Source organism: Halichoeres trimaculatus, unplaced genomic scaffold (assembly GCF_033239565.1).
Source record: "Halichoeres trimaculatus isolate MK-OKI-2021-1 unplaced genomic scaffold, fHalTri1.1 fHalTri1_scaffold_19, whole genome shotgun sequence".
In the NCBI taxonomy this organism is placed as follows: Eukaryota; Metazoa; Chordata; class Actinopteri; order Labriformes; family Labridae; genus Halichoeres; species Halichoeres trimaculatus.
The window spans coordinates 27,763,039-27,785,061 of record NW_027437197.1 but is presented as its reverse complement, the minus strand read 5'-3'; the positions used below and the strand labels follow the sequence as shown (position 1 = coordinate 27,785,061).

Here is a 22,023-nt window from a genome sequence, read left to right as displayed (position 1 = left end):
TTGTTGCTGCTCCTATGCGGAACGAATGAGGTGTGTGGCGTTCTGGAGGGAGACCACAGAGTTGGCACAGGAGACGAAGGCGTGAGGTGAACCAAGCTCGTGACAGGGGCTCCCCTCCTTCTGTGACAAACAGCGGCTCCTGAGGACTGGCCTGGAAGACAGTGGTTTGTGAATTTTGACTGATGCGCCTCTCCTATCTCTGTCATTTTTAGAATGTTTCAAGAGAACAGAAAAGTAATGACTGTGTAGTACTACGTCATTAATGGTGAGGTCTCGAGAGGGCTCAAAGGATCATGATCGTGTTGTGAATTCACCGCACCTTAAGAACTCATAAAAGCAGTGAGGAAGACCGTTTCCTTTAGTTAGTCTGTATATGACCGGAAGCACCCTTTCCTTAAGTGAGAGATTAATTTGTGCTAAAGTGGAGGAGTGAAAGAGAGACAAATGTCATTGACTTGTGGTTTTTATTTAAAGCTGTTTAGAAGAAGCTTAATTGAAGGATTTTCTAGTAAACTGAAGGTAGACAGATCCAAGCAACGCAGGTGAAACTGGACACCTGTGAGGAGGCCTTTGATGGAGAACGGCTGCATTTTGTGAGACTGAAAACATTGAACCAGAAATGCACAAACAATGGGAATACTTATAGGAAGAACAGCAACAGAAAAGGAGGAACACAGTGCCTTGAAATAGGAGTCAAACATGCAGAGTCATACAATTTTAATGTAGATTTTGCTTAACCCGAACGCATACAGCGAGCGGCTGACACCTTGCAAATGACTGCAAGGTGTTGTAGCACCGTATGGTGGAAGGGAGGGCAAGGCAGGCTGGATGGCACCGCGTCCAGACACAGTCTGTGGAATTTCTGAAATTCAAATCCAGAAAAAGCATCAGCAACCTTATTATCTAAACCTGGAATGTGGGCTGCACGAATATTAAAGTTCTTCAGCACGGATTCCCAGGTGATACGTCTTAAGAATCTGTTAATGAATGGAATAGAGGAACGCCCTTTGTTTATGTGTGAACAGCTGCTCTGTTGTCTCAAAAAGAAAATGATTCTTTTTCTAGACCAAGATGATGATGCTGTGTTGACTGGAGTTAAAGGTTTTATTTTTTCATTCCCTTCCTCACAAGGTGAGTTTGTCTGGGGCACACAGATTTTGGATGGCTGTCCCCACAGTAGCTTATCCTCATTGGTTTTTGGACCTGCCGGCGGATGGACTACAGCCACAGATTTGGGACACATGTTGGAGGAGTGTGAGAACGAGCTACAAATAGAGCAGGAAAGAGCTTGGTGGCCAGTGCAGTGCCTGCTAATTAGAGCCAGGTCAACCACAGACCAGTCCAGTCTTTGGTTAAACCTCTGAATGAACATAGCAGCCTTCGCAGAAAAAGATTTGTGGTATTCATAGAACAGAGTTCCACCGTATGACATGGCGAGATCTGCAATGATGGCCAGATAAGTGTTTCGTTCAGCTCGACGGGATGGATAGACTTCGCAGATTACATCACTGAACACCCCAAAGGCGACAATAAATTCTGCTAATGTCAGAGTCTTTAGAAGTTAGGGGTCACTATCCTTTAACATCACGGACACATCGCCACAATCTACCACAAGCTTATCACTGATATCAGAGCACAGCAGGATTTTGACTAGATTAAGGTGGTTACCTGCAAGCATCTGGCTTGTCAAGTTGCAGGAGATGGCAGCAGCACGGGATTCATGGGATCCTGCATGGGATTGTGAAGCCGTCGAGGAGCGCCGGGGGACATCACTGGCTTGCGTCAAGAAAGAAGCAGCAGGTTCCCGAGATGAAAACACGTTGGACTGGAACATAAGCCGCGTTTCCACCAAGCAAACCGGTTCGGTTCGTCTCGGTACGGTGAGCATTTTGCGGTGTTTCCACTGACTTATCCCGGGACAGATCCCCAAATAACCAAGACAAGCCGGCCTACTGTTTTGGGACCCTTTCATATGGGTGCCAGACTGAACCGATCCGCTCTCTGAAGGTGGAGCAACACACTGCAGACCGTTGATTGGTCAAAAGAATCGTCACTTACCCCGACAGCGGCTGCATTTCTCCTGGCGGCACACAGACTTCTCTGAAACGAAGCTTGATTGTTCTTTGTATCAAAAAGCTACATGTCAATCACAGAGTGGACGAAATGCTGCATGTCTTCCATCTATGCTGTTTGTTTAGTGTGTCACGTTTTTCTTCTTTGTTGGATTTAACAGTAAGCTGCTACGGCGTCATGCTATTGTTTAACAGCTGCAGCTTTCGACATCTGGCTTGCACGCTGCCCACCACGAGAGGGCACTGTTTGCTGTGGAAACGCAAATGGGATCAGGCTTCACTGCATCAAACCGTACTGAAGCGACCCAGACTGCTTGGTAGAAACGCGAAAATAGAGCTGGAGGATAAAGTGGCGGCGGCCTCTACGGTCTGAATTCTTGAGTTCATGCTGGAGAGGGATGACTGGATGGAAGACAGCACTGCCATAACGGCGTTGCTTACCGGAGCCGAGGAAGCGACTGCTGAGGTCGGGGGTCTGGCTTTTTTAGCCGGCGGGCAGCGGCTGGGGACGGAGCGACTATTGAGTCCTGAGAGCAGTGTTTACGTTTTGCTGAAGCCCTCTGGGGAGCGGAGACAGGACGTTGATCAACAAGTGGAAACCCAGCACAATCTAGGAACAGCGCAAACAGTTCTTGATGAGAAGCTCTGGCTGGAGCAATAACAATGTTGGCAAACAGGAACTCCAACAGTTTAGAAATCGTCCAGTCATTTATCAATGGAGCGTTTGGGATATGACTTCTACCTGCTGGACAGGAGCTACAACGAAGAGAAGGAGCCCTTTCATTGTTGATGGCTTCCTCTGGTTCAGAACTTTGACGAGGCTCTACCGTGACACCATCGAAATGCCATGGGTCTTCATTGTGGGCGAGAGGCGACGACATCAGGAACAGCAAGGAAAGTACAAGTAGGAGCAGTCGCCTCTTCATACAGGAGCTTGACTTGGGAAGTGCCAGCAGAGGAAGCAGGAAGTAGGTTGGACTAGAGCTGTTTAAATAGCCCACTCTGAAAGCAGTTTTCCAATGGTAGGTGGACACGAGAGTCAGCCGAGCCATCAGCTGATCTGCACCGATGATGACAGCTATGTTGTTAGGGCTTAATGTAGTGGCCTGCCTGAACTAACGCTATGCTTGATTTTGTGACATCACACACGGACACCACAGGCTCTAATTTCGTAGACCAGACGCACCTGCCATGAGCCAGCCTTCGACGCGCGGACAGGGCATGACCGGCGCACTTTGCAAATTTCCTGCAGTGCCAAGAGAGGCGCAGTCAAGGCGCAGGGGAGCGCAGAGCTGCGCGTCCACGCCTCCCTCCGCGCAAATGGCAGAGAGGAAGGAGAAAAGCCGTGAGTGGGTTTAACACAACCGAGCGCTGTTTTCACCAATCAAATGAGTGCTTCTCCTCGCCTTTAAATACCCTGCGGCCGAGGCGCAGCGTCTGATTGGTCTGAGTGATCCCCAGCACTGCGGAGAGAGTGCTGGTAGCGGAGACGGTCAGAGCCACTGTCCCTGCAGCAGGTCAATGGACAGCGGGGCACATCGGAGAACACGAAGCGTGTCACCTTGTGGACCAGCTCCCGGGACAGATTTAATCTGTACCTTTGTCATTAATAGGAGTACAAAATGAAGAGACAGTTACACAGCTGGCTTATCCATTCAGAATACTTTTGATCCACCTGCACTCCTGGTTTGTCATCGCCAAGCAGAGCCTTTGGTGATATACTGTATACTCTCCTGGTGTCTCCACCTCATCTTCCTCACAATAATGTACACCATCTTTTTAGATCAGGTTAAAAATTAAGACTAAAACAGAGAAATATGGGAAATCACGGGTAAATCCTGAGTGACACACATTTATTTTGTCTCTTTTTTACTTTGTCTTTTCTCTCCCTCTTTTCTTTGAATTAAATGAAATGAGAGAAGCAGATATATACTCAGTATCAGATGTTAAGGCTGTTTATTGTTTAATCGTAAGATGTGCATCAAACTTCCAGCTGCCGTCAGGTTAACTTTCCATTATGACAAACGGCTTTAATCTGACATCAGATGTGACGGGACAGTTAACATAGATATAAATATATATGCTGGTTCAGATGGTTACATTAAATAGTGATTGCTGTGATTATTTATTGCATTAAAATGTGCCTGACACTCTGGAAACCTGCCTCTGAGGCTTTGTTGACATGTGCGCACATGTGCGCCTGTCACCAAATTACAGCTGCGTGGGGTGCGCTCTTCCTTGCGCCGAGGATAGACCAGGTTGGAGCTGGCGAGCTTTCAGCTCACTTTTTTGGCACCAAATTGTCACTGCACCAACATGAATCTGCTGACACCTCCCCCTGGTGCGCCGTCAACTCCCCCTGGCGCGCCGTCACACCCATCTCTGCGCAGACGGTCTACCAAATTTTCAAATTGGCAGCGCATGGTGGTGCGCCGCACGAAATTAGCACTGCGCAGGTTGCGCCAGGCTTGCGCCCCCTGCGCTGCGCCACGAAATTAGAGCCCAGCAGGTTTGTGAAAATCTCGCAGGATTTTTTTTTAAACTCTGTGTTTAAGGATCCGGTCTTATAGAGTCCTTATGGGCTTAAAACTTGTTTGGAGACCTATGGACTTCATTAAGACTGCTTTAGTTATCTGCAACCCTACATCACCTCACACTTTATGGGAGTGTTATTTCTGTGTGTGTGTGTGTGTCTGTTTCTGTGTATGAGGACAGCTGTCTCACTCTCTGTTTCTCAGTCCATGCTTCACTGAAAACATTAAATACATCATTTTTATCCCTTTCTTCTTCTCCCTTCTCTCCCCTGGTCTGAGTGTTGGAGCCTGTCAGCACGTCTTGATCAAAAACAGATGCTGAGTTGTTCTTGAGATGAATAAATACCAAACGTAAATGGCAACAGATCAAATTAAGGAGACTGAGTGATTATGGGCCAAACAGAGCTGGTGCAGGAAATGGAATTTGTTGTGTTGTGGCTGCTGAGAAAAGCTTTAACACGTAGGGCTTAGAGCACGCCACGCTGACCAGAGAGCCATCAAAGACAGGATATTACTTCAAGAGAGATGCAGATCTAGATTCAGGACAGGGTTAGAGGGACCAAGGTTAAGAATTATGTGACAAGCTGGACTTCAGTGCTGCAGGTCTGCTCCATCTGTGTCAGAGATGTAAACATGTTTAATCATCGGAGCAGCTGAAAGTGGAATAAAGATTTAAAGGCTGTTAAACAACCAGCTGACACAAACAGGCCTGTTTCTCTGATCATTCATGGGTTGAGATAATTTATTTACCATATGCTCCAGATTTCACCACAACAGCTGAGGTGAGGAGGAGGAGGAGGAGGAGGAGGAGGAGGAGGAGGAGGAGGAGTAGAAAGACCTGGAGAGAGAGAAATCTGTTCAGGACATGTTCTGTCTGTGACCTGGGGCAGCATGCATTATAGAGTATAGGATGGATTAAACCATGCAGTATTCATCAGCATGTATGGTGTGTGTGTGTGTGTGTGTGTGTGTGTGTGTGTGTGTGTGTGTGTGTGTGGACAGAGAGGAGTAGAGTGAGAACTGTAGCACAGTGTGAGTCGTGACCCTAAGACCGAGGGACTCCAGGTACAAACGGGTCTGATGGTCTGACCTGGAGTGAGGACTTGGAGAGCTTTAATCCTGGTCCTGCTTTGAATCTGGGTCAGTGAACACCTGAATTTTCTCAGGTGAAGTCTGACCTTTTCATCCTGTTTCTCTCTAAGGTGCATCAGTCACCTTTGAGGGTGAGCATTGGCCTGGATCCTTAGGACACAGTCCTGTTTAACAACACCATCAGAAACAACACCCAGTGCAGCTGCCTGTCAGCGAGCATGGAGGAGGTGGAGAGAGCCGCCATGGCTGCTGACATACACCACAGGATCCTGGAGCTTCCTCAGGGTCAGCTTGGGTTGGCTGAGCAGACTGTTTGAGGCCTCATACTGTAAAGTTCTCTAAGTGAAGGGTCCTCCATGATAGCTCTGAAAATAATGTCTGATCAGGGTGCGACGCAGAGGTGGGCGAGCAAGGTCTGAAGCTCAGTGGCGGGAAGAAGCAGAGAGCGGCGATCGCTTGAACCATCCTGAAAGATCCTCAGATTATTCTGCTAGATGAGGTGAGGACACGGGTCATGATGACAGTCTCTGTTCTTAAATATGTTCTGTCCTTTCTTTTTGACCTCAGGGAGTCATGCTGACAGGTGACCTGGCGTCACAGATGGTGGTTTGGTTCCTGTCTGAACTTTCCTTTAGTCTTTTATCACATAGAGGCAACCTCTCAACACAGCAACTCATTAATTCAACTCTTCACACTTGTTTCCTCTTGTTTGCTCCGTCAGGCCATGTCTTCCCTGGACACTCAGATTGAGAGGAACATCCAGGCCTCCCTTGCCAACATCTGCACCAACAGGACGAAGATAGTTGTTGCTCACAGGTGATGTCTCAGATTCAAATGTTTGGGGACATTTCTAAAACTTCTTTTGAGTTCCTCAGGCAACAGAAGCTGTTTGACAGTCCTTGGTTCAGTTTCCACATATCTGGGGTTTTGGATTCAGGAGCTTCTGTTTCCTTTGTTTTTTTGGTTTTGTTTTGTTTCTGGGAGTGTGTAAACTACAAACACAGAGTAAGGATAGGACCTGAGACTGAAATCTGTTGCTGTGCTATATGGGGCGCCAGGGGCAGACTGGCCATCTTGGCGTTCTGGAGAAGTCCAGAACGTCCATGCTGCCGGTCGGCAGAAAGCCAGTTCGACCAGAGACCCCCCGACAGCGGCAGCCGTCGTCAGGCCGTCAGAACCGGCCGTTGACAGACCTAGAAATTACATGACAAAAAAAAATTAGGTTTTTAGGGTTTTTTTTTTTTGGTTTCATTGTTAGGTTGCTAGGCGCTGCCCAAGTAGCTGCCTGTTGCAGCAGCTCTCTCTTCTTTGTCCGTTTCTTGTAATTTTTTTTGTCTCTTTTCCGTCATCTTTGTATTTGGAGTGGATCATTACTTTGTATGGTTCATTGTTGGTCATGGACACCAAACTTTTTGTGGCTTCAGTGATATTTTTACTACCTTTCTCCTGTGTTTGTCTGGAGATCCTACATGTAACCATGGCTGCATTGTTTACATGTGAAATTAGCTGTTAGCAGCCTGTAGCATGTCAATGCTAACTAGTGTAAGGCTTGATGGTTTCCCTCAAGGTGAGGAGGAGGAGGAGGTGAGGATGGAGTGCTGGTTCTCGGGTGTGAGCTGGGAGGTGACGACGTGGACCTGTCCTTCCATCCATCGTTGTTGGGAATGTGGGATCTGTCTCTGGTGGAATGGACAAGCTAGCCATGCTAGCCCAGCAACAGAGGGGCTGCCGGAGGGCAGAGTGGCGTTCTGCTGTTCACGGACTGGCTGAGGGAGCTGACATCGGACGCCGGCGCCACATTGGAGGAGCTTCGCCTGCTGTGAGCAGACAGGATCCAGGAGACAGAGACTGAACAGACTGCTGGGGAGGCTCAGTCCTGGACCCTGTGGAGGTGGAGACTGGCTGGGCTGGAGAGTGGTGGACAGGCTGTCGTCATCTATTTTCTTGTGGACCTTTTTGTACTTTCTATTCACTTTCTTACTCTTGTTTTCTTGATTGCTGCTGTGACTCCTGAATTTCCCCTCGGGGATAAATAAAGTATTTTTTATTCTATTCTATTCTATTCTATTCTATTCTATTCTAAAAAAGAGAGAGCTGCTGCAAAAGGCAGCCATAGACAACAGGGCGGTACCTAGCAACAATTTTGATTTGATTTGCAGAAACAGAGTGCTAAAAACAAGCTAACAACTGGAAGAAAGGCTAAAAACAAAGTAACACCTGTAGGACAGGCGATAAAATGAGCTAACATCTGGAGGATAGGCTAAAAACAAAGTTCAGCCAGGATCACTTAGTCAAAAATATATCACAATTAGTTCAGTAAATGTAGTGATCCTGACAACTGCCTTCATAAAATAACATGACAATACATTATCTTGAGTAAACGTTGACCAATGGAATTACAAAAGCTTTACATAACAAATTGAACTTTGGCGGTGTGGTTTCGTTCTGGGACCTCCCTCCCCTTCCCAGTGCCTGCGGGGAAAGCCAGAGGCAGGGAGAGCACTCCTTCCTGCCTTTCCAAGTGCTGACTTGGAGGAGCATGAGGGAGGGAGAGCGGTCAGCAAGAACCTCCAGAACATAGCAAGCATTAATGACAACATTGACATTAGTAAGTCAGAACACAAAGGAGGAGCTGGGGAGGAGGTAGGATATGCATGCAGGATGCAGCATGCAGATGAGCAGCCAGACACTCAGGTAGACTGGAGCATAAATAACGTGCCAAATGGATCAGCTGATCTGGCTGAGAGGGGGGACCCATCAGCTGACGTGAGATGGCCCAATAAGGCCACCCCCATAAGCAAATGAGCGAGAGCTCGGCCAAGCAGATTGACTCCGTGCCTGGGGGGTATAGCACAAAACCAGGATAAGGGATTAACCTGGTAAATACTAGTTATTCTGGATGAACTTAGCCTCAAGTCAAAGCATGCCAAGTTTATCCTAGACAAGTAACCATGGTGATTAATTCCCTGCAGCTAGCCTGCTCCAGACCAGGGCTAACAACCAGGATAAGATTAATCCTGAGGTGGCTCTGGTGTCAGTACTGTGAGAAATGAACATGTTTTACAGCATTTTCATGGTTTTTCTACATGTTACATCATTTAATCATCCTGTATCCAAATATCATAACTGTAGTCATTTAATTTGCCAGTTGACTTTTAACATTATTTCTTTGCACAGATAATATAAAGATAGAAAGCACATATAAAAATACAAATTGTTTGCACAATTTAAGTGAGAAGCCAGACGGTTTCATTTCCTTTCCCTATGAATACAACACAATCACTGAAAGGTTCAAAAGGACTCAAAACATAAAACTTCACTTAAACAGATAGCCTACAATACAATACAGATGTTAAAAACTACAAAACATACAGAATGAGAACAAGATGATCAAAAATGACAATATAGAAATTCATGGCACCTCTTAAACATTTAAACTACAATGACACCTACAGAGGATCCTTTTGCTTTAACTGTCTGCTAAAAATAGACAAAGTGCTGACTATCCATTAGGATCCAAAGGGTTTCACATCATTCAGACTTTATTTTTTTTAACTTCAACAATTTTCCCTTCATTCATTTGGTCTCATTTCTGTCAGGCCTAGTGTTATAATGCAAAACCAAAAAAAACTACTTGTTGAATTACAGTCAAGGGTTTGATTAATGTGTGTAGCATTGTAGTTGTAGTGTAATTTGGTGTCGAATAATGACTAATTAATTATCAACAGCAGAATGCCAGCATCCACCGGAGTGAAAGTATAACTTTCAAAAGACATCTAAACTTACACTAGGTGAGTTTAAATTTAAGTTGGGGGCACCACCCAATTTTGGAGAAAACAGGGAAACTTCAGAAAGGTTTACTGTAAGAATTTTGTGATTAAATAATTCATAGAATTATCAACTATCGGCCTCAAAAGGCCGCTACATCAATTGTGAGTTCTTTTGACCGGTGTACAGAGGCTGTTTATTTCAACCACACAAAGACAGAAAGCAATTTCTTAATATATGAAAAATTTATTCACTAACTAAAAGAAGAAATATGTGCATGAATAAATGAACAGGTGACAGATGGGGGAGAATAAATGCATAGATGAATGAAAAGTGATACTAATAGTAATAAACTGAATAAATGGAACAAAGGACATAAACCACCCACCTAATGTAATCTGCCCCACCCAAAGATCTCTGGGGCATTGACCAGGATATACCAGTAAATGCAAAATTGCCTTACGCAAGTTCAGAGGGTCAGCAGGGGCGACAGAGATGACAGAGTCCCGCTGCAGATGTCGGCAGATGTCCATTGAGGGGTGTTGGAGAGGCTGGCTGGGAGAGATGGCGGCTGGAACAGCGGCGATGATGCCGGGCGTCAGGTTGAAACTGGAGCAGAGTTCCCAAAGTTAAATCACCGCATGCGGAAGCCGTGAACAGCGCTCGTTTCCTGACATCAGTGCTCGTTTCCTGACATCAGTGCATTGGGGTGATCCCCGCAGATCAGCCGTTTGTCTCAGGGAGAGACGTAGGCACCGGTCTATGAGTGGAAACAGTGGGGCTGAGGTGACTTGCGTTTCAGCCTGCAGAGTCTGGAACCAGGTGATGAGCTCGGAGCTGGAAGGTGCGGTGCAGGTTGCGAAGACGTGCTGAGAGCACGCAGGTAGACAGGAGCCAAGGGCAGAGGAAAAGAGAAGAGCCTTCAGGGAGAAGGAAGTAAAAGAGCCTTGGGGGAGAAGGAAGAAGAAGAAGAGTCCATACCCTGGTGTGGACTTTTATCCAACTTTTCCCACTGAGTCAGTGAGGTCACTTTAGGTTGACGCACCCTCACATCTCATCTTTCACTACACATGGATCAAATCATCCCAGAGACCACTAACTATAACTTTTTACCATAAAGAGATTCCCACGTCATAGTCAAAATCACATTTCTTAGGATTTAAGCTTCACATCAAGACTAAACATTACAGGTTTTTCTCTTTAAGAACCCAGTGTAATAAAAATTAAGATGTTACAATGGGATATGTTTCCAAGACAGCAGTTTTCACACACACATTATTGTTTTTTTATTACACAGTACATGTTTGCAAAGGTGAAGATGTACATGTAAGTTTCCGTATAAAAACATAATTTGTGTGCTGTTCTCAACTGTGTGAATCAGAGAATCATTGTCTTTAGAAGAAAAAGACAGGGGAAACAGATCTTCCCTCTGAGAGAAAGGTCAAAGGTCCTGAGATGCTGCATAAAGGTTAGGAGGGACCCCAGCCTTTCCCGCGAGAGAAGGATGTCTGTAGAGTCTCACCTGTCCGCTAGGTGTCAACTTAAAGTCTTCGAATTTACAGTCTCAATGTTTTATGGTTTCACGAACATCAGAGTAAGGGATTAGGCGAACTTCGGAAGGAAACCACTTTAGCAGAGGTCTGTTTTTCCAACACTTGCTTTTTATTACCTCCCCTTTCCTTGGGGGGGTTAAAGTTGTGAAACCAGGTCACAGCCTGACCTATGTTACACAGTCAATTAGATTACAATTAGATTAGGGTTCATTGCCATTTTTTTCTAGGTGTAAGTGCCGAATTTAGAATTTTGAATCTTGTGTGGTACTTTTTTCTGTGTACATACATTTTGTTTAGCATTGGTAGTACAGTATGTATTCAGATTTCTAAATCAGCTGTATACCCACATTCATAAAAGAAAGAAAAAAAAAACATCATTATTTTCCTTTTAACTTTCCACTTTATTTGTAATAAAACTGATTTCTCAGTATGAGTCTGGAGTTGAGAGAGCAAAAGTCAGAAGGATTAACACACTCAATCCTAAATATGGTCACAGAGTGCCCTGCAATACTCACCGCCTGTGCCAATTGTCTCAGTTTCCTTAGCTTCTTACTCTTGATTTCAGCACCACATCATTGACTTTCTCATAAATTCAGACTAAATAAGCAGTACATCTCTATAAATTTGACATGATAACTCAAGCCCTCTGGAGTCCAGTGACAGCGTCTTCTTATCTGTAGGGTCAGGTCCTGGCTGTTTTTTTTTTTTTCCCGCTACAATCCTACAGAAATTCATATTTAGCAGTCATCAAATCTTCCTCTTTATTTGATAACTGCTCTTTCTGCTACACTAAAGTGACCTACCACACAGCAGAGTATTTTCATATTTAGTCTTCACCTTTTGCCAGGTCCTTTTCTGACCGTTTGGTCTTCATGAAGGAGGATGGATGAAGGAACAGTAGATGGGAAAAATTGATTCAACAGATAAAACTGACACAGAGTAGTTATGTTCTTTGAACTTAATTATACTCAACATAACCTGAGTAACATGCACTTCTATGATTACATTTAGGCAAACGAACCAAAAAAATACTGCTGTTTATTTTTTTTACTTCAAGTCATGAGCTCTGCAACCTTTTCATGTAATTATGACAGCTCCTGTGGAGCACGCTTTATAAATTGTACATGTTTAAGCCACTTACACGTCGAGTCAGTCCACTTTTGTTTGCCAGGACTTCTTCCTCTCCTCTTTATTGAATTTCTTCAAATTGCTGAAGAAACAGCTATTTTGTGGAGTTGTTTGGCGAATGACCCGTGTCTGTACTCCGTTTTTCCATTGGTGAGTCTGTGATTGATCTCATGGTCTTCTTGAGAAAGCCATGAACACTTATCCCACACCTGGCTTGACAAGGCTGCTTAATTTCATCCTGGCTTGGCAAACGTGCAAACAGTTAATCCAAGAAAGCTCCAACAAGGTTTAGGCAAGCCAGGCCTGCTCATTTATCCTGAATGTCTTCATCCAACTTTTTTGCAATCCTCTAGAGGATAAGCTAAAACAAGCTAACAACTGGAAGATGGGCTAAAACAAGCTAACACCTGTAGGACAAGCTTATACACGAAGGATGTTCTACAAACAAGCCAACAACTAGAGGATAGTCTAAAAAAAAGGAAACACATGAAGGATAGGGCTAAAAGAAACAAGCAAACACCTACAGGATAGGCAATAAAAGCTAACACATGGGGGTTAGGGTAAAAAGACAAGCAAACACTTACAGGATAGGTAAAAAAAAAAAAAAAGCTTACACATGGAGGATAAGGTAAAACAAAGAACTTAAAAAATAAGCTGACACTTTTGATGATGGGCTGAAAAACAAAGTAATACATAGAGGATGACTAAAAACAAGCTGATATCTGGAGGATAGGATAAAACAGGCTAAAAACAAGCTAACACATGGAGGATAGGCTAAAACAAGGGAACACATGTAGGGCAGGCGAATGAACAGGCTTACACCTGGAGGATTGGCTAAGACATGCTAAAAAGTGGCTCACACCTAGAGGAGAGGTTGAAAACAAGCTTTAATCTGGAGGATAGGCTAAAAACAAGCTAAATAGATCTAACACCTGAAGGATAGGCTAAAAACAAGCTTTGCATGTAGGAAATGCTGAAAACAAGCTAACACATGTAGGATGGCTAAAAACAAGCTAGCATTTGTAGGATATGCGAAAAACAAGCCAATCAATGCAGGTTTTGCTAAAAGCAAGCTAAGACATTGAGGATAGGCTAAAATCAAGCAAACACCTGGACAGTGGGCCAAAACCAAGCTTACACATGGTGGATGAGCTTAAACAAAATGGCATCTGGGGGTGGGCTAAAAACAGGCTGACAATTTGGGAAAGCTTACGAATGAAGGATGGAGTTAAAACAAGCTAACACAGAGAGGGTTGCCAAAAAATGCTTGCACATGAAGGATGGGCTAAATACAAGCTGTCATCTGGAGAACAGGCTAAAAACAAGCCTACACCGGGGGGATGGGCTAAAAACAAAAAACAATCTTACACCTCCTCTGTGACTGCCACCTTGTTGTGGTGGAGGGGTTTGAGTGCCTCAATGAACATAGAAGCTATGTTGTCGGGGGCAACCCCTGGTAGGGTTTCCCAAGGCAAACTGGTCCTAGGTAAGGGGCAAGGCAAAGGGTGGTAAAAGACCCCTAATGATGAGTACTAACAGGATTCAGTTCACCCTGGCCGAAGGGTCACCGGCGCCTCACCCTGGAGCCAGGCCTGGCTACCAGCATGATCCCCGGTTGCGGAAACTGGTATTTGGGACATGGAACGCCACCTCTCTGGTGGGGAAGGAACCTGAGCTGAAGCAGGAGGTAGAGAGATACCGGCTAGATATAGTCGGGCTCACCTCAACACACTGCTTGGGCTCTGGAACCAACCTTCTCAAGGGGGGTTAGACTCTCCTCTTTACTGGCGTTGCTCCAGGTGAGAGGTGGAGAGCAGGTGTGGGCTTAATTGTAACTCCCCGGCTCTCTGCCAGCGTGTTGCAGTTTTCCCCGGTGGACGAAAGGGTTGCTAACCCAGGGTTCCAACTGTTGTGCTAGTCACAGTTTGTCTATAACTACCACCATGTTCGAACATAACGGTGTTCATAAGTGCACCTGGCACCAGTACACCCTTGGTTGCAGATCAATGATCGACTTTGTAGTCTTATCGGCTGATCTGCGGCCATATGTTCTGGACACTCGGGTGAAAAGAGGAGCAGAGCTCTCAACTGATCACCACCTGGTGGTGAGTTGGATCAGATGGCGGGGAAGATGCCGGACAGACCTGACAGACCTAAACTAACAGTGAGGGTTTGCTGGGAACGCCTGTCCGAAGACCCTGTCAGGATGGTCTTCAACTCACACCTCCAGCAGAGCTTCGACTGCATCTTGGGGGGTGGCCAGGGACATGGAATCCTAATGGACCATGTTCAGCAGTGCCATTGCTGAGGCGGCTGTCCGGAGTTGCGGGCCCAAGGCGGCTGGTGCTTGTCACAGTGGTAATCCTTGAACCTGTTGGTGGACACCATAGGTGAAGGGTGTCGACAACCTGAGGAAGGAGTCTTACAGGGCAAGGTTGGCTTGTGGGACTCCAGAAGCAGCTGGCAGGTACCGGCAGGCTAAGCATTGCGTGGCTCTTGCGGTCACTGAGGCAAAAACTCGGGCATGGGAGAAGTTTGGTGAGGCCATGGAAAAAGACTTTCAGGCGACCCTGAAGAAATCATGGCAAATTGTCTGGGGGCTCAGGAGGGGAAAGCTGACACTGTTTACAGTGGGAATGGGTAGCTGCTGACCTCAACTGAGAGTATAGTTGGGCGGTAGAAGAAATACTTGGAGGATCTCCTCAATGCCATCAACATGCATGCCATTGAGGAAGCAGAGCCAGAGGACTTGGGACCCATCACTGTTGCTGGAGTCACTGAAGCAGTTAAACAACTCCACAGCGGCAAATCCCCGGAGATGGACGAGATCCATCCTGAGTTTCTGGAGGCTCTGGATGTTGCAGGACTGTCTTGGCTGACACGCCTCTGCAACATTGCATGGACATCGGGGACAGTACCTCTCGACTGGCAGATTGGGGTGGTGGTTCCCCTTTTTAAGAAGGGGGACCAGAGGGTGTGTTCCAACTACAGGGGCATCACACTCCTCAGCCTGCCATTTGTCACCGATTCTGTTCATTACTTTGAGGACAGGATTTCTAGGTGCAGTCAAGTGGCGGAGGGAGTCAGGTTCAGGGTTCTCCAGATCCCATCTCTACTTTTTGCAGATGATGTGGTCCTGTTGGCCTCATCAAACACTGACCTCCAGCTCGCACTGGGACGGTTTGCAGCCAAGTTTGAAGCAGCCGGGATGAAGATCAGCACCTCCAAGTCCGAGGCCATGGTTCTCAGCCGGAAAAAGGTGGATTGCCCACTCCAGGTTGGGAGAGAGTCTTTGCCCCAAGTGGAGTTTCAAGTATCTCGGGGTCTTGTTGGAGCAAGAGATTGACAGACGAATCGAGGCAGCGTCGGCAGTGATGAGGATGCTATACCAGTCTGTTGTGGTGAAGAGAAAGTTGAGCCGGAAGGTGAGGCTCTCAATCCACCAGTCTATGTTCCTACCCTTACCTATGGCCATGAGCTGTAGGCAGTGACAGAAAGATCAAGTTCGCGGATACAAGTGGCTGAAATAAGCTTTCTCCATAGGGTGTCTGGGCTCAGCCTTAGAGACAGGGTTTGGAGCTCGGGCATCCAGGAAAGGCTCGGCGTGAAGCAGCTGCTCCTCCACATCGAGAGGAGCTAGGTGAAGTGGTTCAGGTATCTGGTGAGAATGCCTCCTGGACACCTCCCTGGGGAGGTGTTTCAGCTATGGCCAACTAGGAGGAGACCCTGGGGCAGACTCAGGACATAGTGTTGAGATTTTATCTCTCAACTGGCCTGGGAACGCCTTGGTATCCCCTCAGAGGAGCTGGTGGACGTGGCTGGGGACAGGAGCCATTGGTCTTCTCTGATGGCACTGCTGCCCCTGCGAGAATGAAATGAGATGAAATAAAATAAGCTTACACATGGAGGATGGGCTAAAAACAAGCTAACATAAGGATGATTGGCATAAAACAAGGAACCCCTGGAGGATGGGCTAAAAACAAAAAACATTTGGAGGATGGGCTAAAAACAATAAAACATTTGGAGGATGGGCTAAAAACAAAAAACATTTGGAGGATGGGCTAAAAACAATAAAACATTTGGAGGATGGGCTAAAAACAAAAAAACATTTGAAGAATTGGCTAAAATCAAGCATATACCTGGAGGATGGGTTAAAAACAACCTAACACTTGGAGGACGGGCTCAAAACAAGCTTTCACTGAGAGAATGGGCTAAAAACAAACTTACACTGAGAGGATGGGCTAAAAACAAGCTAACACATGGAGGATTCACTACAGTTTGACAGAGAATGCCTGAGTCAGAGTCAGAGATGCATCATCTGGTAACCATGAACGCTGGCTTGATGTCTGGTGTTGCTGTGAACATGTTAATCCTCTGACACTGAGTGTGTTGACACAAAATCTGCGACTCCAAATGAAAGTGGCTGTTACAACGTGATTACATGTGAGAGGGTAACTGAAGAGCAAAGAGGAAAGAAGAACCAAATGTGAGCGCGGCAGATGAAAGGAAGAGAGGGATGTGGTGAAAGGCAAACAGGATTAGAGCAGACACAAAGAGAGGGTTGGAGAGATTAAATTAAAAGCTGATTGGAGGATATGATGATGACACGTGATGACAGGTCAACAAAAGTAAAAGAAACAGATGTCGGCGTATTCATCCGTCTGAGGGATATTGAAAAAGACTTGAAAGGCTGTGACACTCGCAGACACTCGAACACATCGGAGTAAAGAAGCCTGCAGTGTTGATTCCTGTGCTCACACACTCTTCATCACTTCCTACAGTACAAAGGCTCTGTGCCCATGTCCTCCTGCTCCATGACTAACATCATCAAAACATGTCTTCTGATGCGCAGAGGAAAATTGACTCGTGGCTCTGTCGCCTAAAACCTCAGACTTCAAAGTTCATCTTTGTGTTTTCCAACATGGGAAAAACCTTGAAACAGTAATTGCTTTGACAGACATCCAGGTTTGACCAGAAAGATTGCTACATCACCAGACGCTCTCTGTGGGATGTTTGGGACAGATTTCTGTTCCTCCACCAGTACATCAGGGTTTTCATTTATTCTGAGATTTACATACACCTCACATGCTAATCTGATCTGATCTGTGTTTTAAACTGTCCTCACAGGGATAAAGCTGAATTTTTGACAGAGCTCCAAACACACACAGCCACAGCTGACAGTCACATTCTTCCTCATCTCTGAGGGTCATTATTTTTTTTACTCACACAGTCCGTCACAGAGTGATGAGCAGATGGAGTTCATTTGGTCCGAACAAACTGTGTGTGTCGTTAAACTGATGATGATGATGATGATGATGATGATGATGATGATGATGATGATGATGCATATCATTGGTATACACAGTCTGAACGCGTGCAGTGATTCATTAACCCTTGAGAAAGCACCTGTGTAGAAAATCGGATGCATCCACACACTGTTTGCAGACTCTGACTGATGGTTTGTGAAGTGCTGGCAGGTTGAGTTTAGTTCTTGTATAGCTTTATTTTATTTTGAATAGTTTTTTGTCTTTTTAAGCCAAAGAGAGGATGATCCAGACTCAGTTGCTCTGACAGGTTCAGTAAATTCAGAAAACCATTGCACAGAGCTCATTTCACTGACCATGTTCAGTTGATCTCTGATTAAATTGATCCAGCAGCTTCTTAATCCCCCAACAGATGGAGTCTGGTACCAGGATCAGGTCAGTTTACAGACTTAATCAGCTAAGCATAAAATAAAATGAAAACACTGAGATACATCATGCTTTTACTTTGAAGGATGAGCTCAGATCTCAGGTTTTGGATCATTGGATAAAGGAGCGTTCAGCTGATGAAATGAAGACCATAGCGCTCTTTTCATTAGCCCGTAGCCTACAGCTCCCGTAATCTGAGTTTACTCCAACAACATCTGCTTGACCTGAAGCTTCAAGAAACTCTAACAAGCAAGGGGGGGGTTCCTTCCCTGAGCAGGAGCTGCTGGAGCTGCTGCAGAAGGCCTCTCTACTGAATGTCACTATAGGTAAAGACTGAAACTCAACACTTGAAAAAAATGCTCAAAGGAGTGAAAGCAACAACCTCTGCCAGGTGAGAGAAAGCATGACAGCTGCTCCTGAAACCTGGTGGTGCCTGGCAGAATCCGTTGATAACTGTTGGTGCCTGATAGTACCTGATGGTACCCGCTAAAACCTGATGGTACCTGCTAATACCGAATTGTACTTAATGACACCTGGTGGAATCCACTGATACCTGGTGGTTCCTGCTGGTACCTGGTGGTACCCGCCGATACCTGGTGGTACTTGCTGATACCTGGTGGTACGTGCTGATACCTAGTGGTACCCACTAAAACCTAGTAGTGCCTGCTGGTACCTTGTGGTACCTGCCAATACCTGGTGGTACCCACTGTTACCTGGCGGTACCCACAGAAACCTGGTGGTACCTGCTGAAACTTGATGGTACCCTCTGGTGGTACCCACTGTTACCTAGCGGTACCCACAGAAACCTGGTGGTACCTGCTGAAACTTGATGGTACCCTCTGGTGGTACATGCTGATTCCTGGTGGTACCTTGCCGATACCTGGTGGTACTTGCTGATACCTGCTAGTTACTGGTAGGATCGCTGATACCATGTGGTACCTGCCAATACCTGGTGATTCCTGGTGGTACCTGCTGATACTTGGTGGTACCTGCTAATACCTGAAGGTACCTGCTTATTCCTAGTGTTAAATGCAACTACCTGGCGGTACCTGCTGATACCTGCTGGGACCTAGTGGTACCTGGTGGTACCTGCTGATACTTGATGGCCTGCCGATACTTGGTAGTACCCACTGATAACCCTGCTAATGACTGGTGGTACCTGCTGATAGCTGGTGGTACTAGCTAATACCTGGTAGTACCCACTAATACCTCAACGGTACCTGCTTATACCTGGTGGTACACGCTCTTACCTGGTGGTACCTGCTGATACCTGGTGGTACTTGCTGATACTTGGTAGTTCTTGCCAATAGCTGGTGGTACCTCGTAGTACCACCTGATACCTGGTGGTACCAGCTGATACCTGGTGGTGCCCGCTGATACCTGATGGTAACGGCTCATACCTGGTGATACCTGCTGATACCTAGTGGTACCTGGTAGTGCCCGCTGATACCTGGTGATACCTGCTGATACCTGGTGGTTTCTGCTGATACCTGTTGATATCTGCTGACACCTGGTGGTACCAGCTGAAACCTAGATTTAGATAGGTTTACTTTTTATTAATCCCCCTGGGGTAATTCTGTTTTACACTCTGAACATGCTTTATATGTACACACACATGCACAACAAGCACTTTTTCATAGAAACATGCACTGATCAAGGTCAGAGTGATGGTGCTGCACCTTCAGTGCGCACCTGAGCAGTTGGGGATTTTAGTGCCTTGCTCAAGGGCACCCGACAGTGCTCAGGAATGTAAGCCATCACCTCCCCAGGTGTCAGCCCAATTCCAATCTTGGTCCAGCAACCCTCTGATCCCTAAGCCAAGTCCTTACAGACTGAGCTACTGCTGCCCCCTACCTGGTGGTACCTGCAGGTTTATTGAATCCGTACTGAGGCTTTGCATGTGATATTTTTTAGGTTTGTGAGATTGGTGTATAAAAAATTGACACCCGACCTGAAAAAGAGGAATAATGTGAGTGAATTTGCCATGAACTACCTTCTGTTGGCAGAGAAATGGCAGGATATGGTCTGTTCTGAACTGTACCTGAAAACAGATCCTTATCTGTTTTTGTGAGGCTCTCTGCCTGCACACACAGGCTGCTTTCTTCTGCCTGTCTTATGAAGCCTGAATGAGAGGAGGACAGAAAACCCTCTGACGTCCTCAGTCTCTAGGGGAAGATATTTCTACCTTTGACCGAGGTTTTCTATCAAATATTGAAGGTGGACGTCCAAAGATAGCCTTGATGACATTAAAGCAGAGTGGTGGCTCTGCTGAAGCTTGAAGTGACTCTCAGCAGTTTGGAGAGGAAGAACCAGTTTTTGGGTTCTGTCGGCTGCTTTGAGTCTAAGGAAAAACCTGAACCATGTCTTTAAAATGATTCTGGTTTCAGCAGTCATGCACGCTAATGCAAATGAATCAGAATTACAGTCAAATGATCAGTTCTCACAAAGCAGTTCAAACCTTTCATCTTCACCCCTAGAAACAGACCTCTGACTCCGGTCCGGTCCGGTCCCAGTAACTAAGATCCATTCAGCTCAATGTGAGTAGGGCTTTAATCAGACTCTCATCAGGGGCTTGTCATGAATATTAACTTTAATAATTTACAGACAGGTTCATGCAGAGTTCTCCAACGCAGAGCAGCATACACACAGCTCTGTGTGTGTGTGTGTGTGTGTGTGTGTGTGTGTGTGTGTGTGTGTGTGTGTGTGTGTGTGTGTGTGTGTGTGTGTGTGTGTGTGTGTGTGTGTGTGTGTGTGTGTGTGTGTGTGTCTGCGTGTGTGTCTGCGTGTGTGTCACATACATGACAGAACTGAAGGGATCCGTGGTGCTGAGTGTGATCACTTAGGCGTGACTGTTCACTCTGCTTTAACAGGACAGCCGGACACATTTTATCTCCAAATCTCACATCAGTCTCCGTCCTCCTCTCCCTTCTTTATGTCTCTTTTTTCACTTGTTTCTCTCTTGTCTTCCTCCTGTCCTTGTCTTCCTGATCTCTGACACCTATGAACCACCTCTCCTCCCTGGCTTTGTAGGGCAGTCTCTCTGTGGAGGCAGTGTTTGCTTTCTGATCTGTTTCCTCCTGTGCACGCATGTTTGTAGAGTCTTCTGTTGATTACAGCTTGGATCCTGTTTGCAAAGCTGGTGCCATTTCTCTGTTATTAATCCTAAAACAATTATGATGTTTGAAGCTGTAATTTGGGAATACAAAAACATCCCAAAGCAAAAGTCAAAGAAACACAAAACTCACATGTGAACGAAATATGGAGCAGTGAGCACAAACTGAATCTGTATCCACACCGTGTGCACGGTCACTGCGAGGGCACCTCCTCAGGATCAGCCTCCTGATGTTTGGTTGAGTCTGTCTCCTCTCAATCAGTTCAAAGAGCAACACTAAAGGAAACAGCTCAGACGTTTGATCCTGCAGGTTGTCCATGGTCGTTGGAGCAGATCAGATCCAAATGCTTCACCACGGACTAATCGCAGAGAGGAAGGTACAGCTTGACCTTATCCTGTGACTCCCATCTACAGTAGATCAAAAACTTCTGAGGGTCTTTTTGTGACTGACCCTCAAACCCTGCAGTGTTGTTTTCCACCCCTTAGCCTAAAGGCCAGCACACCACACACACCAATCACACACACACACACACACACACACACACACACACACACACACACACACACACACACACACACACACACACACACACACACACACACACACACACACGACACACATGACACACACACACACACACACACACACACACACACACACACACACACACACACACAACCCCCTTCAGCATCAACCTGCACATGCTGCAGGTTAACAGTCTCTATACACTCTTACAGACCAACACACCGAATAGAGCTGCCATTTAAACTGCTGGTTGTGGTTTGCTTCTTTGAATAGAAGGAGAACTAACTTCGTCCCACACTTAGGTATTACACATTCCTACCAAGGTAAAATACACTCTGATGGTAGTGAAACACACCTCTATAGGTGTAAAAAACACACTTATAATGGAGTAAAACACAATCTTTAAGGGGTAGAACACACATACAGAGATAAAATACACACCATCAAAGGTCAAACACACAACTACAGAGGTATTCATCGGCGGTCACTTGGGGCCAGTATGACTGTCCTTTCCTTGGGTCAAACCACTTATGGGTCCTCATGTGGGC

At 45.9% G+C, this 22,023-nt stretch overlaps 1 protein-coding gene across 1 annotated transcript in view; it reads left to right on the top strand.

Annotated features, from left to right (window-relative positions):
• The window catches only part of abcb6b (ATP binding cassette subfamily B member 6 (LAN blood group) b), a 53,993-nt gene extending 32,643 nt beyond the window's left edge, over positions 1–21,350 (top strand). Inside the window, 4 exon segments of the mRNA XM_074695374.1 lie at positions 5,809–5,983; positions 6,085–6,197; positions 6,420–6,514; positions 21,260–21,350. Coding sequence (XP_074551475.1) covers positions 5,809–5,983; positions 6,085–6,197; positions 6,420–6,514; positions 21,260–21,350 — 474 coding nt within the window.
• The last annotated feature ends 673 nt before the right edge of the window (positions 21,351–22,023 follow it).